General features: G+C 37.9%; 1 protein-coding gene across 2 annotated transcripts in view; it reads left to right on the top strand.

Moving 5' to 3' along the window:
• The window catches only part of PLEKHG1 (pleckstrin homology and RhoGEF domain containing G1), a 123,859-nt gene that overhangs the window by 25,072 nt on the left and 78,631 nt on the right, over positions 1-20,156 (top strand). For both annotated transcript variants that reach the window (XM_083858192.1, XM_083858193.1), the window contains exon 3: positions 11,074-11,148. In XM_083858192.1, the coding sequence (XP_083714318.1) occupies positions 11,100-11,148 (49 nt within the window). In that variant the 5' untranslated portion in view covers positions 11,074-11,099. The remainder of the gene's footprint in view (positions 1-11,073; positions 11,149-20,156) is intronic.

The raw sequence follows: 20,156 nt of genomic DNA, 5'->3' as shown, positions 1-20,156 counted from the left end.
TCTCAGCTGTTACCCAAACTGGAAGAAAAACCAGCACTGCTTTAAAAAAAAAAATGCACGTAAGAGAATAAATTGGTGATTTCAATTTGGTGCAAAGCAGCATTTTGTCGTTTGCTGTTCTTTGTGGGTTTTTTTGTTGTTGTTTGTTTTGGTTTTTTGGGATTTTTTTTTTTGTTGTTGCTTTTGGTTTTTGGTTTTTTTTTGGTGGGGAGAGCTTTCAGAAATGTGTTTAAGTGCAGAGAAAAAATACCCCTGGAACAACTGACTTTGAATAGCATTTTTTTGTATTTATACTCTTGAAAAGCATTGGACTGTTCTCTACTCTTGGAGTATTTGCTTTTGGATGCACCTTATCTCTGTCAAGTTGTCAGGGTTTACATTGCATACTGGCTATGTGACTTGAGGAAGATGTCATTCCCTATCTCAGTGCCTTGACTTTGGCCCTAGACAGAGTTAAAATACATACAAATTCCATTCTTCCCATAGATAATAGCTCTTTACTGACCTTAAACATAAAGAATTTCTCTGTAAGGGGGCTGTAAAGTTTTAATTAAAAATGAAACAAGCCCCAGGAAAACCTTCATTATTATCATAGTCCTGTGATTTCAAGAGAAACTGCTCTACATAATAGACACAGCCTGATGTCCTTACTAAGCAGATGGCAAGATTGTTTCCTTTCTTCTGACGAGTAAGTGTGACAAAGTTAGTGAATTTTAGTTGGGTGTCAAGAAATTTCCTGAAACAGAAATGAAAAATAGAAAAAGGAAGTGTCAGAGGGTGAAATGCCTGCAGACATGGTAAGATTATTTCTATCATCGTTAGATCCATTTCTTTCAACGTATTGGAATTCATTGGTATGTTATCCATCACTGTCATATTTATTCAGCACATAGGACTGGATTCAAATTAATTTAAGGCTTCGCATATTATAGTTTATCTTCACTGTTATTTGACTTGTTTGCTGTAGTTGGATTCCTGGGGCTCCAACAACAGCTCTGGTTCCCTGCAGCCTGTTTTGATTTTATTTCTTCTGCTACTTGAGCCTATGGTGAAATGATCCATTTACCCATCAATGGTCTTTTCCAAGGTGATATTTAGTGATACCCCAAGCACAGGCATCAAGTGAAAAAAGAAATGTCTTTTTAAGTGCTACACAACCTCTCTAATAAAAAAACAATTTGGAGGAGGCTTACAGCCTGCAAAAGCAGGTACCAGGAGCTCTTCACTATATATGCCAGATGCAAGTCTGAAGGGTTTTTTGTTTGTTTGCTTTGCTTGTTCTATCTTGTATAAGAGAGAAATGGGAGTAAAAGTTGACTGTTAGGATGTTAGCTGGGTTATTGTTTGTTTGGTTTTTTTAATATCTGTGAGCTGAGTGGAACAGTAGCAGTAGTCTTTGTCTCTAACCAGAAATCTTAAAACTCTAGTTGCTGAGCACCAGATGCTTGAATATTAAAAAACTAAAGAGGGACAGAATGTGAAAAACACTAAAGAGGGACTCTTTGCGTGTGTGCATCTCTCTGATTGTTTAATAGCCAAATCAGCATCTCTCCTAATTGTAGCAAAGTTCAGAGCTTTGAAAGGAATTTGAGCAATTCTGTGATAAACAATGCTGAAATTCTTTCCTCTTCAGTTTCCTTTTCTTAACCGTGTGCACTATAAAGCAATCTCTGTTATTGAAGAAGTTTGACAGGTTCACATCCAGCTCTGGAATGTTTTGGAATTTCTTTTTCTTTGTTTATTAAGCCAGAACTTTTGGCCCAGTGGTGAGGTTTAAACTCTGCAGCTCACTAGAATTAAATCATAGAAAGGCTTTGGTTAGAAGAGATCTTAAAGATCATCTAGTTCCAACCTCCCTGCCATGGGCAGAGACACAATTAATGAGACCAGGTTGCTCAGAGCTCCATCTAACCTGGCTTAAACACTTCCAGGGATGGGGACATTCGCCACTTTTCAGGGCAACTCCTTCCAATGCCTCGCCACCCACAGGTGGATTTAGATATTCATCTAAAGCTCTTCCCTTTCAGTTTGAGGTCATCCTCTCTTGTCCTGTCACTATATGCTCTTGTAAAAAAAATCCCTCTCCAGCTTTCTCCAACTTTCTCTGAAGGGAATAGGTTCCCTTCAGGTACTGAAAGGCCACAATCAGATTACCCTGGAGCCTTCTCTTCTCCAGGCTGAACAACCCCAATTGTCTCAGCCTTTCCTCCTAGGAGAGGTGCTCCATCCCCCTTATCAACTTGATGGCCCTCATCTGGACTTCCTTGAACAAGATACAAGATGTAATGCATTTGTAGTTGTATTTCTCTTGAGAAAGATTCAAGAAGAGGGAATGGTAGTGACCAGTCAAAATACCTAACATATATTTTTAAAAAAATGCTTTAAACTTATTTTATCCACAAAGCCTGAACAGTTACCCGAGGTGTGTAGCTGGAAGGGTGAATGGTGAGGAATGTGAAGTGCAGCTGTAAACTTAACATTCAGAGACTGTATTTAGGGTGATATGGTAAAATGACTGCATAAATTCTGACAGCATCAGAGAATTTCTTGAGAGGAAGGTCAGGTATTCTTTTCTGGCAACTTCACGGTTCTGGCCATGGGTTTGACTGTTACCACAGTGTGAGGACCCTAAAATCCTGTAGTCTCTTTAGTGGTGTAGCTGGTGTATGTGCATAGTGCTTTTTGTGCTATTTCTGCACTTGATATATGCATTACTAAAGAGTCGCAAAGTAATGGTGCTAGAAATAAGCTCTTGTAATAAAGAAAATGTTGAACTGTACATTCTTGTCTATGTTGAGGCAATTGGTTTATTTTTAAATGAGTTTGTTTCAAATTCAGTTTTCTTTGTGTGGCCCTAATTAGCACTTAACAGTAGAAGTAGTATTATCTAAAAAATGAAATCAGAAAACAATGTAAGGAAAGCTCAGTTAAAAGATTTTATCTCTATCTTTCTAAGTGTCAATAAAGAAAACTATGCTGTTGATTGGTTTTTGCAGAGTAACTACATGCAATGCATTACATGGGGCTCTTAATTTGCTCAGAAAATGCTTTGCTTAGAACACATTGTGTGCTTCAGTGTATGCTTGTTGAGTAGCAGATTTCTTTGAGTAGATGACAACAGTATTTTGTGATAAGGATAGCTGTTCTTGGCAGCTGTGACTTGCTACTGCTGTACAACAGTCTGTGCTGAGACTTGCCTCTAGGTCCCTAAATATCTTGGGACTGACCTGCTTATCCTGCTTTTCCTCGGTTTTCATCAGTGTCTGTCAGGCATGTCCTGTGCTGAGCCACTTCACCTAAGTCTGTCTGTTTTCTCAAGCTTAGATTCAAAAGGAAGTGTCTGAAGTAACAGACCTTCCGTATGTAAGTGAAGAATAATCTTTTGATGGATTTTTTTTTTCCTTTGTTCATGTGGAGTTAACTTTAATGAAGACTTGGAAGAGCTGCTGAGATTAACTGCACTGTACAAAGGCATGAGATAAGCAATGTGTATATATAATTCGAAAAATGCCCAGTGCTTTACAAAATAATTCTGTTCATTCTGGTTGTAGGGAGCTTTGAAATTAGCAAAAGGTGGCGTAGCAGCTTAGTTGTCAGGCTACCCAACCCCAAATCCAGACTCGAGTGATAAGCAGGACGATTCAGAGGGATTTTTAACCCTCGCTTGGCACACTGACCGGCAGGGAGAGGCGGGTTCTGCTGCGAGCGCTGAGTTTTGTCTTCCCGTGGAGCGGCGAGTGCCACCTGCGGGAGCTCTGCTGGAACCGGAGCCTCAGGGGCAGCATCCCGGGAAAGCGCTTCCCAGCGCCACGCAGGGAGGAGCTGGGGTGTTTTGTCACCTTTATGAACTCACAGAGCCAGACCTTCAAGTGGATAAGCATTACAGCTATTAATTTGGGCGAGTTAGAGAAGGTGTTTAGCTAGCTCAGTCTTCAGTGTATGTTGTAGTGCAGTGTGACTACTTCTTGTCTGGAGCAAAGCTGTGTGTACAGAAGAGAACATGCTAAAAAATGTTTTCAAAAATATTCATTCATGTTTCATTTTTACAGAAAGAGAAATGGCACATGGTTAATTATACTGAGAAATTTCCTACAAACTGCACTGAAATGACTTGAGATTGAAAGACAGTGCTTCTGCTGAGCTGAGAAACTATTGTGAGCAGCACATAGTTAATACATATGTGCAGGAAATACATGCATTTCACCAATTAAAGAGGATGTCTTCCTGCTTAGGCTTTGAGCATATGCTTCACAAGCATAATAGAGGAGTGTCAGTCAAGGTTTTGATCCCTCTTCCTCCTCCCACAAGACCCTGTAGGGAATTTTCCTCTTTGTTTCACTTGGCCTCAGAAGCAGTATATGCTGTTTTAAGTGAGGAGCCTTGCAGTGGGGTTGGACACAGACCAAATTCTGAGTATGGCTTATCTTTTCAAGAAGTTCTAGACAAAGTTTGAAGAAGAAAATACTGTGTCACATTCCCTTCTAGACCTTGTATCCGGTGTTACTTTGTAAAAAGTATGCTGTCTTGCCTCGCTGACTGAAACATGGTGATTAGCTGCTGAACTTGATCTTTTAGTGGGTTTGGAAAACCATGACCAAAACCTTGGAATAGCACTGGGAATGGATTCAGAACTGTTGGAGAGATGGGAGGAGGGAGAAGACATACACACAGCAGTTAAACCACAGAGGAGTCAGACTGCTCATTCCTTACATTAGAACATTTATGGTGTTTTTCACATTCAAATATGGTGAATTACAGTAAATCAGAGTGAAAGTGACAGAGGGATTCTGTGATTTGGTCTTTGCCTGCTGGCAAAAAGTTAGGTATTTTGGATTGGAGCCACAGTATGGATGGTTAGCTCCAGAAACTAGGCAGAGGATGCTGTAGATTAAGTAAATTTTGAAGAAGTGGGCAGGAGAGGGAGTGATATTACTGTGGCTTTCATCAGTGGGCAAATGTGTAAAAGGGGGTTTCACTCCTTCTTGCCAGTATAGATCAGAGGGTCTTGTTTGGACCAAGTCATCTCTTGCTGCATTTGTCTTATGTGTCACAGTTGCTGCCTTTCTGTGGAAAAGAAAATGAAAGGATGACCCAGTTTGGAAATATCAGCAAAACGTGTAGCGTCTTATCAAAAAGCCCCACAAAATCCAAACCCCAAGCTCCAGCAAAACCCCTCAAAGCTGGAATATTTTGGTATGTGTTGATGTGCAGGGGGGAAAAGACTGGAAAATTTTTGTGGGACATTGTTGTAGAAGGGAACCTGTTATTCACACCCACATCCAGAGTGCTGCTGGAAGGGAATGAAAGAAACCATTAGAATTCTGTGCAATTTTGAAGGAATAACTATGAACTTGAAATAACACTTGAATCTTAAACAGGTACTGCCATATTTCTTAGGGAGGCTGAAGGGTGGCAGTGAATAGGAGCAGAAATGAGGGCTTGGTTTATGTCCTCATAACTGCTATCCCTTAGGTCAGTGTTATTTAGGGTTTCCTTCAGTGTCACTTCTTGTTCTTCTTGGTTCATGTGAAAGATCTGTATTAGTGTTAGCATATAAACTTGTTTTTGTGGTTTATGTGACCTGGGATCAAAGCTATTCTCATAGGGTTCAGAGCAGCAATGCATCTACTCCGGAGGGGATTTTGTAGGCAAACAAATGCCAAAAACTAGATCAGGGACAGATGTCGTTATTCTCTAAAAAAAGATAATATGCAGTGTTTAACAATCAAATGTCAAAGTCTGAGTGCATGGATATGAGTATGAATTTTACTGTAGCTATCCTTGGAGTTTGGAGTTCATCCTGAAACCTGAGAATATGAGTGCTGGTTTTGGGGTTCTGTGAGATGTTTTGCATTCAGAAATGCAACACCTAATACCATTCATCCAAGAAGGGTGGCCATCTGTGCAGGCTGTCTTTGAGCAGCCTTGCAGCATTGTCCTTTTTCCCTTATGCACCTTTTTTTTTTTTTTTTTTTTTTTTTTTTTTTTTTTTTTTTCCGTGGGAAGAACTCATCTAGATACTATTTTAAAATAATCTAGATAGCTTTTCTGTTAACAGCACAGTATGTAATGTAGGATTTCAGGACTTCATTTGTTTTACATGTGTCAATGTGTGCATAAAACACTGACTGTTTAATCTGTAAAAGACTGCATTTAAAATTGTAATAAAGTATTATTGATTGTGAATAAAGTGACCACAGCAGAGTCTTATATTAATGCCGATTGTGCCTGTGGAAGACGGGGGAGAAGTGCAGTGTCTGTCATTGAAAAGTGACTGTGTTTGACAAGTTTTTGGAGAAATCCAACCAACTTTCTTAAATATGATCACTCTCATCTATTTGGAACAGATGTAGAGTAGGGGCCAGGGGTTGGACACAAAGGAGGAGGTTCAGTTTAGATTTTGGTTAGCGATGATCGTTGCTCAACATAAATACATAGTTGGGCTCCATAGTTACATCTGCAAACACTCCTGTGAGGAACAATAGTCTCTTTGAAATGCCTTGATGCTTTTTTGAGACTATAGCAATAAATTGCTGAAAGAACAAAAGTAGAACACAAATCTTCTCTCCCATGAAAATTTGTCCATGAAACTTTGAAAATGAAAATCATGATACTTTGATTAACAGTGGCATTGAATAATTGGAAACTCTTACCAATGGTTTTCTTTCTTTTTTTTTTTTTTTTTTTTTTTTTTTTTGCAAAGTACAGTTAATTAAAGAGACAAGGAATATATTTGTCTGTGAAACACAAGTAATCCATATCTTGTGTGAGCATGCTTTTTTAAAAGTCTTTTTAGCCACCCATGTGCTATAAATTTGAATGTTTTACTAATTGGGCTACAGCACACTTTTGGTTTAGATGCTGTGTTTAAAGGATCTTATGTTTTTCATAATGCTAAAGCTGATTTGCAGCTTTTAGCAGCTCGGGATTTTAAAGGCAAATCAATCTACTGGAAGGAACAAAAAATTTCTTGAACTAGGACCTCCCAGTATGCCTGTTTGGGTGGCCCTAACTGATTATGGCCCATGAAAATGCATGGTCATACATCTGACTAGTTTTGGTTGCTGTTAAAGAGTTTTGCTTAACTGAGAAATGTAAACAGTACAGCTGTGTTTATTCATAAATTATCAATGCCTATGTATTTACAGTTCTCTTAGTAGAATTTCTGTAAAAAGTGCTCTAAGCAGTAGGTTGAAGTTTTGACTGATGAATTCAAAGATGCAAGGTACCTCATGGACTACAAGAATAGCTGAGCCTGATATTCAGAGACAATTAAAACTATTTCAATAATTATATTGCAAGAGTATTTGGAAGGGTCTACCTGGAATGTTTTTATAAGGTGCTTAAAAACTTTGGGATACTACTACTACTAAGATTGTCTGGATAAGTGGAAATTATATGTATAGAAAGTGAGCAAGCATTGTTTCCTTTTACATTTAGTAGCAAGTTTGTACCCCAAATGCTGCTTTTCTGCTGGATTTTACATGAGTCCAGCTTGGCCTTACTGCAGAGAGAGAGAGAAGTTTAGTTTCCTTGTCTGATGAATAGTTTTTGTCAGAGATTTCCTTTCTAGATTAAAAGGAGGAACTTTATAAATAAAGGAATGCTCAGCATTGACTTCTGTTTTTTGAATAATTCAAAACTTGGTGTGTTACAGAAAACAATAGCACAGTTCTGTATTTCTTTCTTTTGGAAATTTTTTAGTATATTCTGCAATTTCTAGCAATTGCATTGAACTGGTTTGCATTAATGAGACAGAAAGGGGGAAAGGTATATTTTAAAATATATAGATTTGTGTACTTTTAAAAAAAGTCATAAAATACTGTTCTGTACCACATTACTGGACCTCCATTTTTGCATGTAATGTTTTCAGCTGACAGTGAATTGGAAAAGTGTTGAAAAGTGTGTCATATTTGCACCTGGTTGTACTATTGGTACAAGTAATCTTCTGTAAGCTTTAGAAAAAGCAGCAACAAATTTCAGACTGGTTCATTTCTGAAAACCATTACAGACAGTGACAAGAATATTTGGGGAGAAAAATTCTTCGTGCGAACGGTTTTTCAAGCATTGAAACAGGCTGGCCAGGGAAGAGATGGAAACACCATCTGTGGAGATATTTAACAGGCATGTAGATGTGGCACTTAGGGACATGGTTTAGGAGTTGACAGTGTCCTTTCAACAGCTGGACTCAGGGATTTTGGAGGTCTGAGAGTTTCTAAACATTGTTCTGAAGATGCACTTTTCTAGGCACAGAGGCTGTCTTTCTTTAACCTGTTGTAACTATGTTAAGCCACTCTTGTTATCATGTTTTGTAATGCAGAGCTGCTAAACTGGTAAGTCTGTAGAAAACCATTAGTGGGACCGTATTTTTTGAAATTGCCACAGATTATCCAGGTGAGCTCTTGAAACAGAGTTGTTGTAGCTGTGGCAGGTCTGAACCTGTTCAATAAATACCTTGGTTTGTGTGCAGTAATTGAATGATCCAGCTTTCAAGTTACTATTCCATTATTAAAAATGACAAGGTCATTCAACGCCCATTTGAATCCCATTTGGTTTTGTACTGGGAATGATAGGTCATGCTCCATAGCAAGGGATAAGCACAGGAACTCCATTAAATTCGGATAAATGACTGTTGGGGCGTGTCTTACTTGCAGTAAAATTGCTTTCTGGTTTTGAGTTTTGATAACAGAAAAGCAAGGCTATCACTTCCTGAGGAGGCCAAGTAGAAAAGGCTGGCCTACTTTAGACAAGAAAAAAATTGACTTATGTAAATAAAAATCAGGGCAGAAAAGGCAAGAAAAAAAGTCTTTTTTTCTTGCTTGTATTTAGCACCTCTACAAAATGCCACTAAAAAAAGCTGAAAATTATTTCTGAGAGTACTGATTTTAATTTTTTTGTCATTAACATGTCAGTGAGTGACTGTGTGAGTAGTTTCATGGTGAAGTTTACTTTACTTAACATACTTATTTCAAGTCTGTGCAACTCCAATCAGCCAAAACCAGAAAGCTTATGTGGATATCCATATTTTTTCCATTTTAAACATATTGTTTCCTGAATAAATGATATAAAATTATTTATTTAAAAAGTAAAATTTAAAGAAAACATGTTTTTGTATTTTAAAATTAATCACAGAAAGTAAATACAGTTTTTGTTTATAAATTTCTTGTTTCAAGTACATTGTGTGATTAACTGGTTCCTATCAACTTTACTAGTAAGTCACTGGATAACTGGAATTTGACTTATAATGATGCAGTGTTCAGAGAATATGTAGTGCATCACTGAATGCAGAGGGTTAGACATGAGCTTGCCAAGTTTTAGAATTAGTTGGTGTATTTATTCTAGCCAACTGCTTAGTGATGATAAGCACAGATAATTAAATTTGAGTAATCTGTCTGAAGAACAAATTTATTTTTTAATTGTCTTCTGGAGAGCGAGTTCTGTTTTACAGCAGATTTCTGAAGGAGTTTGGAGACCTCTAGGTGTTTATAGTTGTTTAAACCTCTGTTGTGGGCACACTTGTTTCTTCAGTTTGTGGCACTGTCCAGCTGTGGTTTATGAACTCATAAACCCAGACCTTCAAGTGGATAAGCATTACAGCTATTAATTTGGGGGAGTTAGAGAAGATGTTTAGCTAGCTCACAGTCTTTAGTATATGTACTGTTGTGTGGATGAAACATCTGTGTTAAGGACAAAGTAATTCCTGAGTAAGACATGGTGGATTTTATCTTGAGTAGAGATGAATTGGCTGATCTAGAAAAATCATATGTGGTAGAATTTCATCAGTTAAATAGAAATTAATTTTTACCCTAAGATGTGCTAGTGAATTGTAGCCTCACATGTGTCTAATGTTTCTCTTACATATTTGTGAATTAAATATGACAAATATACTTGCCCTGCATGACACACCTGAAATACTATTTTATGACTTAAAAAGCTTAAGAAATCCTACAGATTTTGTGTAGTTTGGTTGTAATGTAAAACTAAGCTCTTTATTGGACACTAGGGCAGAAATCTTCTCATTTTGTATCTGAGGATAGGATTCAAAACAAGCTATATGAATTTGAAAGTAAAGCAATTTAAGAAGGGAAGAAAAAAGGGCCATTTATTTGAGTTCAGTCTCAGTTCTGCTGCAGGGTTATCCAGGGTGGTCTCCCATAACTCTGGATCTGATGGCTGTCTTGAAACCTGCATGCCAAACCAATCTCTTTGCCTCAGTGTTGTTAGAAAGTAGATGATTCCTTCATTAGGAATTAAGGCTTTACTGTGAACTTCAATGCTGTGTACTCTGAACAGTGCTGTACGAATTGTCAGCTGAGGTGAAGTCCCTGTCCTTCTTGGCACACAGACTCCATCAAACAGAGAATCCTTCTGGTTCTGATTTGTCTTGTCTTGGTGCATCCTGTCTGATCGTGAGGCTTTCACTATGTAAAATGGAGTGTCAGCATTGCTGGTGATGGGAAAATATTCAAAGGTACTAGAAAGAAGGATACAAAAGCCAGTGTGTGGTGACCACATGTTGACCATTGGCCAGTACCACAGAGGGTACATAAGGTTGCTGTAAGAGGAGATGTGTTCACTGCCTTCCTGAGAAGCCTTTTCTTCTCTGCCCGGTGCTGTGCTGGAAGAAATATTGGTGCTCTATAGTATAGTAAAGCTTTAAGTTAGTGGGATTTTCTGTTTGATGCAGGCTGATGTGACCCTCTGGATGGTTACTCCATGGTTAACTTCAGCAGTACCTGAGTGTAAGCAGCTCTTCTGTCCAGTTCATAGACCTCTCACTAGGAATTAACCGAGGCAGAAAATTGTAAATCAAAGACAGAAGTTCACCAGATGCAATTAGTACTTTCAGGTATGAGAGGGTCCTTTTGTGCCTGCCTGCCTGGTAGTACAACCAACTGAGTGGTAATGCAGTTAATCCTAAGAGAGTTTTTTCTGTTTATGTTTCTTACATACAAACACAGAAGTGATGAAAGCTCAAAATATATCCTTCACAGGGGCTGTGGAGCAGGGGAGTGTCTTACTGAAATGTACTAGTTTTGATGGAGAACTCTTTCTTTGCTTTTTGTCCATTAGGTTTAACTAAGTCTGTGTCTGCAGAGATGCCAGACAAAACACCGGGTGCTGCAGAGACTGTGCCCAGAAGTGAAGGTTAGTAGTTTTCTTCTATTTTTTTTAGTTTTGAGAGAGAAAAAAAAAAAAAAAAAAAAAAAGCAGCATTTAGATTTCATGAAGAATCTTTTGAAGTTAAAAACTGAGTTTCCCTTAAATTTAGGGGAGAGCTGAATTGGTATTATATATACATGATTATCTAGATAGCAAGAAATTTTCACTTGTCTTTGAATAACCTTTCCATCCCTCCCTAGCCCATCATCCATGATAATACTAAAATATATAATAATGCAGAAGGACCAGTGCACTGCTAGGATTTCAGCATTGGAGAAGATGTTTTGTCCCATTTCCTAAAGAGATCTGGTTAACTGAAGCCAGCTTTTTTGTATGGCATACTTGTGTCTCACAGAACCAAAGCTGACATTTAAGATGTGGGTTGATTGATACAAGGAGGAATTATCTGTGTGATTGTCACTAAATCAGTGGAATCTTGAGATGCTCAGTCAGATCATTTTGTTTCCTCTCAAGATCTTTTAATTTTAAATTCCCACATCTCAAGGTTTGGAACTTTTCAGGGAAAATTCATTCTTTGAAAACAACTGTAACCCTGCTAATTTGATTCCTTCTCCAGTGTCACTGCTGGATGTGTCATTAAAATATTTTATAAAAATTTGCTATTTCATGTGAAGATTGTGAAGTATTTCTGACAATATTGTGTCAAAACTATAGTATCTCTTGTATATCTTTGCTTTCTAGCTCGCTGCTGTCCTCACACAAGGGATATATTAATTAAAATGTGTGGTTTAGTTTGACTGTAGCTTACAGCTCAGGGTTGTTTATTCTGTGCCTCAAGACAGACATCTCAAAATTTAGTTTTAAAAATTTTTGTGGATTTTGAACCTCAGTTTTGGCATTTGAAAGGCAGGGAGGAATGTGCTGCAATAATTTCAAGAAGTCCATCAATAATAGTAGAGAAAGACATTTCTCATCATGTAAAGGGTATTAAATTATGCTTGACTGCAGAAGGCCTTTTTAAAATTTACTGTAAAGCTTAACATGTTACTGGGAGAACTCTCAACACAAGGGGGAAGCAATTACAGCTAGTCTTTTAAAGATTGAGCTCTCTCTGATTAACATGTTGTGTGTCATCCTTATAAATAAATACTTAAACTAAAAGCATCAGAGTGAGTCCACTTGAAACAAAAACCTACAATAAAATATAACTAACTACAACACTAACTAATAGCTAACTAAAATGATGAGATTATTCTGAATCTTCTTTTTCAAAATGCAGTTATCATTGAATTTTGTTGTGATAAGAGCTCTGGAAGTTATTCCAGAGTCTGTATAAAATATCCTTGCTCAGTTGGTTAGAGCACGATGCTGATAATGCCAAGGTCAGCTTTGATCACTGTGTGGGCCATTCACATAAGAATTGGACTTGCTGATACTTGTGGGTCCCTTCCAACTCAGAATATTCCATGTGATTCTGTGTGTGTGTGCTTTAACAAATGCAAAGTTTATTGAAACAAAACTTGGATGGTTTGTTCTTAATTGCTCTTTAAAAACTAATTTTTAAATATTACAGAAAAGGTGAGGTAATGAATAATAATGAATGTGCAGTTAAGAGAGCTGTTTTTATGTCTTGATGAAAATGCTCTACTGTAGATAAAACATTTTAATGATACAAAATCATGAGTGCTAGAAGTTAATGAGGGTTTGTGTTGGTTTATTGTAATAAATATATTCAAAGATGTTATGATAATGTTTACTGAAAAAAAAAAAGGTCAGACATATATGCCAGTGGCTGCTGCAGCATGGATTTACAAGATAAACTTCCATAGTTAGGCTTTGATCATATACATCTCTATTTACTTAGCATTTATACAGCTAACTGATATGTAGAAATGTTTCTCTGGTACAACTGAGTCAGGATTGAGAAGTGGGTGTTTCATTTCTCATGATTAAAATACCAATGTTCCTTCTATGCATAAACATTTATGTGAACTTTTGCAATTATTTCCAGAAATCCTGACATCTTATTACTGCTTGGGTTCTTTCCCCAAAGAAATGTTCTTGCAGTCATTGGTTAAAAGAAAAGAAAAAGGTGTATTTGTTGTTACAGATTTCTAACAATTAACCTCTTATGTTCATCAGGGTCAAGTTGGGTTGAGCAAAGTGTTGGCAAGTAACTGATTATCTGGAAACTTTGAAAAAGCCAGTGTTGCTTTAACCTAGCAGTGCTCCTCCCTGCCCCTGCCCCTCTGCTCCATATACTCCAGTAAAGCCATGCAGCACATGGGAGCAGACGATAGAGAAAGGAGTTTCCTGTAATTAAGTTACTGTAACTTAGTCCTTGACTCGAGGGTCCCCAGTGGGTGGGCAGACTGTTTGCTTTTCTGCCACCTCTTCTGTCAAACCTTTTAGAGTCAACAGTTGTATTTATAAATGTCAATGCTTGCTTTGTGCTATCAGGAGAAAAAACCCAGGACCTGGAGATTCGGTTGTTGCAAAGATGGAAGTGTGTGCATATCACACAAGGAAAAATATTTTTCAAGAAGCTTGTCTAGCTATCAAGGAGTGGTAGACAAACAAATTAAAACAAAAAACTCCTACCATGATCCACATATAACTATTTCTTAACTGTTTTCCTTTGGCAAAGCTATTATATTCTATTTACAATGGATGCATTTAGAACAATGTACTATGTCAATACCAGGAAGTGGATTGAGTGTATTTCTGTTTTAGCTTGCAAAGGAATTAGCATTTGTTCTTGTGTTTGCTGAAAAGTCACTCTTAAACTTCTAGTAGAGGTAACCACTGGAAATAAGGCTGTGACAGGAGAACCCCACCCACTGCACAAATTCCTCCTCTCTTCCTTAGAGAGGCCGTTGTGATTCATAGAGGCTGCTCGTGATGGTATCTGGGGCTGAGGAGTTAATTTGCAAAAATTTTGGGGAATGATTGTCAAATTCTTTAATTACAATTTATTTGTTTTATAGGATTAAAACTTTTTCTAGCTTAACAAAATTTTGATGATAATGAATATTTTTTCATAAAACACAAGTGTTTCATCCTGTGGATAGTGGATTAATTTTTTGTCATGATACCTGTGAATAGCTGTTCATAAGACAGCTAGGCTTGCTTCAAAGAAACAACATGAGGTCTGCCTTAGTATCTATTTGGAAGATTCCCAGACTCAAAATTTTTGGGATATCAATCAAGTGTTACCTTAGCAGTAGTTTTATGCTTAGGAAATGTATATGGATTTAGGAACCAGTTTATCCAGTCAGCTTGACTGGTTGTTTTTCTGTGCCTTAAAAGTAGGCATATTTGAAGGAGACATGAGGAAGTTAAACTCCCACAAAATGTTCTTCCTTTCTGTCTTCCCACACCAACTTTTTCATTAAGTAAGAGACATGACTTCCCACAGCTGGATCCTCTCTTACTGACTTCATGGTTCACACTTGCATCCTGAAGGAAACAAATGTTACACCTGGACTTTATAAATAGCCACTGACAAATCCCTGTGGACAACAAGCTTATGTCATTGTAAAATATCCTACAGCAACAAGCAGTGGTTTTCCTTGCATTGTGTACCTGATGGCACTAGTGGGAGCCTGCCAGCTGCTTCTGTTGCTGCCAGTGGTAAGTCTCGTTGTGTTTTGTAACTCCTCTGACACAGGTTTGTGTGCTGTTTCTGCTTTAATGTGCAACACTGCAGAGGAAAAATGTGCAAGCACAGCCCAATGGATCATACACTTCAAATGCAGTGAAGAAAATAGCATGACTATTCCACCTCCAAATTTTGCTAAGGCTGATTCCTTTCATGGCAGGAATGCCAGGATATGGTCATATGGGTTAGTAACTGCTGTGTGCTGCCTTTTGTCCCAGTGCTGTGTGAGCTTTCGGTGCATCATGTTCATGGAGAAAGCTCTTGTTACACTTTATTATTACTATGCTCCTTTTAAAGAAACACAAAAGTAGATGGGAAAATGAAGCATCTTATCTAAAGCTTTTTCAGATCTTATGTGCATGTGAAGTTACAGGCAACTATGGTGATAGTTAACTTAATGGCTTAATGGAACATCGCTGTGTTGCTGAGATGGGCACAAAAAAAAATCTGTGTGCTGACACTGAATGGGTGAGATGGAACATAACAGGCCTTGGCAATTTATGCAGAAGGTGGTGGACATTGTGGACTTCCTGCAAAAGGATATTGTGAATTTGGAAAAATCATGAGTTGAAGGGGAAGACAGCTCCAAATAAATGAGCCATTGTAAACTAAAGAAAAGCCTTTAGCTGAAAATGGTTGGAAGCTAGAAAAATGGTGGGGAAAACATAGTACATGCTTTTTATATTCTCACTCTCCCCAGTAATTTAATCTTCCTGTGCCAGGTTATTATTCCTTAGCTATTATTCATAGCCTTATTTTGCAGCAGCTTTTAATGCCCCCAGAATCATATCTTGATGGCAGAGGAAGTCTCTGTATAAAGACAATATCTGAAATTCTTAACCCTAGTATTTATAAAAGGAGGTGATGGAGCCGAAGTAGATTTGAAATCTGATTGAAAATGGGAGAAATGCAAAGTGGAAGGGTGATGAAATTGGATATTATGTTTCTGACTCCTTGCTAAATTGTTGGCTTCGCTATGCACACTGCAAGAAGGGTGGCACATCTTCCTTTGAAAAAGGGGTTGTAGGCTGTTATCATAAGGCATAATGACTCTTGTCATAACTCTTGACATCTGGGCAAACCTCCAGTCCACAGAAGTTGAGCACTCGGCAGCCAAAGCAAGCTGCTGTGCTGCAGGCAGTCTGTGTGCAGCCCCTGCGGTGTGCAGCACAGCTCGTGTTCTCTGCTAGGGCATGGGGCATTAAACCACAGCCTTGAAGCAACTGGCTGTTTTCCTGAAAGCACTTTGATGAACTGCCTTAGTCACTGAGCCACTTTGGCTGGGTCCCAGTTCTTTCTCAGTTGCCAACAGGCTGAAACTGGCTGGGCTTCTAAACCTCCTCAGCTCAGTGAAGAGGAGGAGGAGGAGGCTGTCTTGATGTAGGGCAGTGAAGGGCAGTGAGAGGTAGACTGTTCTGGACGTTGTGAAATGTTTGAGTACGGTAAAGCCTGCTCCTCATCAGAAGTGAAGATGCAGTTGCTGCAATGTAATGGCGATTAAGCCACTGATTACGAAGGTTGGGCGATTAACAAGTAGAATAACTTGTTCTTCAAATGCCAAGCACTTTCCCTGGTGTCCTGACAGGCTGGTGTCCTGCCAAAGATCAGTGTTCCAGTCATCCACGAGTTATAACAAGTTTATTTGGCCTGAACTGCTTAAACTTGAGGTTTGGAAAACTATGGAGGGTTTTTTATACCAATGACCCTATTTTCAAAGAATTACTTTTGTTTTTCAGTGGTTTAACTAATTCTTAGTTCTCAAGCAATTAAGAAGTGTGGCACTTGGGTTTGATGCATTTTTTGCTTTTGTATCAATAAATTGTACACAATGTTATGTGTATAATGTTTCACACATAATGTGCACATATTAAATAACCAGTTTGGGGTAGTTTGAAATAAGGAGGCTAAATGTGGCTTGCATGAAGCAGTCAAATGTGATGCATCTTGATGAAAAACAGCAAGTTTCTTTAAAGCCCTTCTGAATCCTGATGTTATTAATTTATTTCTAAATTGATCTTTCAAATCGAGAGAAATCTAAAACAACTCAAACACTTCTCTTGCTAGAGAAAAGAAAGAAGTGGCATACTAATCTTCTGTGTATTGAAGTGTAAAAATTCCTTTTTCTATCAAGAATGATAAATAGCATCAAATTATTAAATTTATTAATTATTTTGAGCTTAGCTGTGTGTATAAAATGCTTGAAAAAAAGATTGATTGAACATTCCTTCATAAATAAGGGTTTTTTTAAGTTTTGTGTTATCTTTAGCATCTGTCTTCCTTGCCACCTCAAAATGTGCTGCTGATCCTAAAAAAAGCTATTGCAGGTTTAAATTATCTTTTGCTGTTTAAAAATAATTTGAGTACCATAATAGTTTTTGGAGAAGGCCCAACCAATACTCTAATACTGGAGCCTTAGCTGTGTGTGGCTTGGAGTAAAAATATAGAAGTACTATTCTGTTGCTACAAATGTTAGCAGTATGCTTTGCACCTGCTCTTTCTAGATTGGGATTGATAACCATTGCTTCTCTTGAGATTTCTTTATGGCAAGACTTTGTCACCAAACAGAATAGTTGTTGTTGTTAAAGCAGCTACTAGGTGTTACATTACTGTTCTGCAATAATTGGAACAGCCTAAAAAGACAGTTATAATGAAAATTGTCCTGTTAGAAATGCTGCTTTAAAGTAGTTTCCTTTGCCAGTTTCATAATGGCTTGTTTTGGGTTTTCTTAGTGGTGGTGTTGGTGGTTTGAGGTGTTCTTCTTTACTGTCATATATTCCATGTTATTGTGTGGAAACACTGTCCAGATTCCTGGCAACTGCACAGGGTTAATATACAGAAAATAAGTGATAGTAACAGTTAATCTTTCCACAGTTTCTTAAATGTAAATCAGCTTTCATCCCAACAACTGTGTTTTTCCCCCCTCTTTTGGGATATCTGCCATTTTTTGTCTTGCTGCTTTATTCAAGTGACATGCCAGAAATCTGTTTTCAGATTCATTGACTTCACCTCCTCCCCAGCCATATTTCTTCCAAAGTAACTTAAAGAACATGGAAGGATAAGAGACAAAAATGGATTACTTGCTACCAGTTAAAGTGGGCTGCAGCTCTTAAGATAAATGAGAATGTCAAGGTTACATTCTTTCATCTTGTACTGACTGTGTCCTTAAAACCAGAAGATCCAAAGTAGTAAAAATAAAGATACAAACACATTTTGCTTTTTGAGTTGCAGCAGCACAGGTACCTCCCTGTTATTGACAACTTGATTCTGAAGAATTTTGACAGGTGCTGTCAAATCTTAGCAAATATAAGCCTGCTAGTAGTAAGTATCACTATTTTTTGTTGTTTATTTACCCAGTTACATGTCTAGCAGTAATTTCAAACTATGCCACTGACATTGGAAGTGGGCTGAGAGGCCTTGATATCCTAAATTAAAACTTGAGAGATTAATGTGTACAGAGGAAAGCTTAGTTGTTGTTTTGCTTTTTTAAATTGGTTCCCCGTAGTTTTATTTAGCTTAAAAAAGGGGGGAAATGCTGCTTGCTGATAAACCAGAAGGGGAAGAAGCTTTGATGTTTTATGAGCAATAAAAAATTTTGAAGTGATATGTCAAACTCCTGAAGTCAACTTCTTGAAGAGTCAGCAAGCTGAGGAGAGCAGGGAATGGGGAGTAAAGGTGGGAGGCTGCTTCTGTTGTACTGTGTCCAGATCCATTAGTGGGGCAGCCAAAAGAGAGCACAGGATAATTTAATTCTTTAAATTTTACCCACATTAGTTTCTGGTTGTCTCTTTGGTAAGAATACGCTGCAATTGTGCAGTTCAAGACATGAAAAGTTAACAAATTCTTAAAAAAAAAATTCTATTCTTGTGGGTTTTGTGGAGTGGGTCTTAAAATAAATTCCATTACATACATCTTGGCAATAGTTCCTGAAACATTGTAGAATAATTTAAAATGGACGCAGCTTCCAGGTGAAGTAAACACTTGTTTTTCCATATGCACATGATGTAGCCTGTGCTTCAAATGATGGAATGACCACAAAATTGATTAAGGTGGTAAGAATTTGAGCTTAACCTCTGTCCTAGCAAATCTGGACTCTTCTGGTTCAGGAAAGCCAGGCAATCCAAGTTATTTGGGTTCTGTTTTGTCTGCTTTCTGTCGAGATAGTTATAAACCACATGCTTGCATTCAATGCCAGTTTGTTAAGAAGGGTGGTTATCAGTTTATATATTTGTACTTTTCACTGCAAAAAAATTTCATGTTCATGGTTAAATCTTATCTCATGAGAGAGTATGTGTTTCACAATGGAAAGCAGTATTGGAAGAAACAAGTCAGGGTAATCGTTAGGGAATTTTGCCTGATGTCTGGCCAGGAGTTGGTTCTGTCTGGTCATACCCGAAGTAAACCAGTGGTTCTAAAGATGGGATGTCATTCTGTGAATGTTTTGTGGTTTTGCCATATGAATACAAATTGTAGGCAACAGGAAATCCTTTAGAAAGATAAGACTCTGCTACAACTCCCAAAAAGCAAACAGCTGCATTCAAGGTTTGTCCCCAGTTAGGATCTCTGCCCTGTGAGAGTCTTGGTGTTAGATCCCTGTCCTAGGAGCTCTGTAGTCACTCAAAAAGAGACACAGAGAGCTTTCTTCACACTGTGAGTATGATATATACATAAAAGGAATTTTCCTCATGTCTTTAGTGTTGCAGTTTTTTCCCCCCACAACTGAGTAGTAGTAAAATGCATTTTTTTTAAAAGGCAGTCTAAAATTTTTGAGAATCATAGGCTTTTCCCCTTCAGAGAAGTGGCATTATTAACTGGAAGCACTGGTGTAGTCTTAAAGCATTTGATAAATTTCAAACAGGAAATTGAAGGAGCCCCAAAGCTGCCCCCCTCAACCCCACCACACAAATATTTTGTTACCTGCTGCAACAGGCAAAGTGTTTCAAGACCCATTCCACTGACAGCTGCTAGCTAGGAAATCCTTGTGACAGAAAGGAGACATGTGACAAGAAGATGACTTCCTTGAGTGTGAAGTCTGTCATGAACTAGTTGCTCATTTCTTTTCTCAGAAACACTGATGAAGAATGTCGTAATTGTATTTTAAATCCATATTAGTTATTTATGATTAATGGTTAGTTCTGCTGCTTGCCACCCCCTCTCATTTCAACCTCTTGAAGGAAAAAAAACTCACACCTGCATCTTCTTATATACCTGGACCCTACTTCTTGGGACTTTGGTCTTAAAAGAACACTGTGCTACAATCTTGGAAGGAGGTGGGTTCTTGTAATTATGGAGTAATCAGTGGGTGCAAGGAGCTATGTGAGTGAATTGTGTTGCAGCACTGAGGTTTCAGATTACATTTTGAAATGGTAATTTT

This window comes from Zosterops lateralis (genome assembly GCF_965231275.1).
Source record: "Zosterops lateralis genome assembly, chromosome: 3".
Taxonomy (NCBI): domain Eukaryota; kingdom Metazoa; phylum Chordata; class Aves; order Passeriformes; family Zosteropidae; genus Zosterops; species Zosterops lateralis.
Note: the sequence above shows the minus strand (reverse complement) of the source record. Positions and strands in the feature narration are given on the sequence as shown.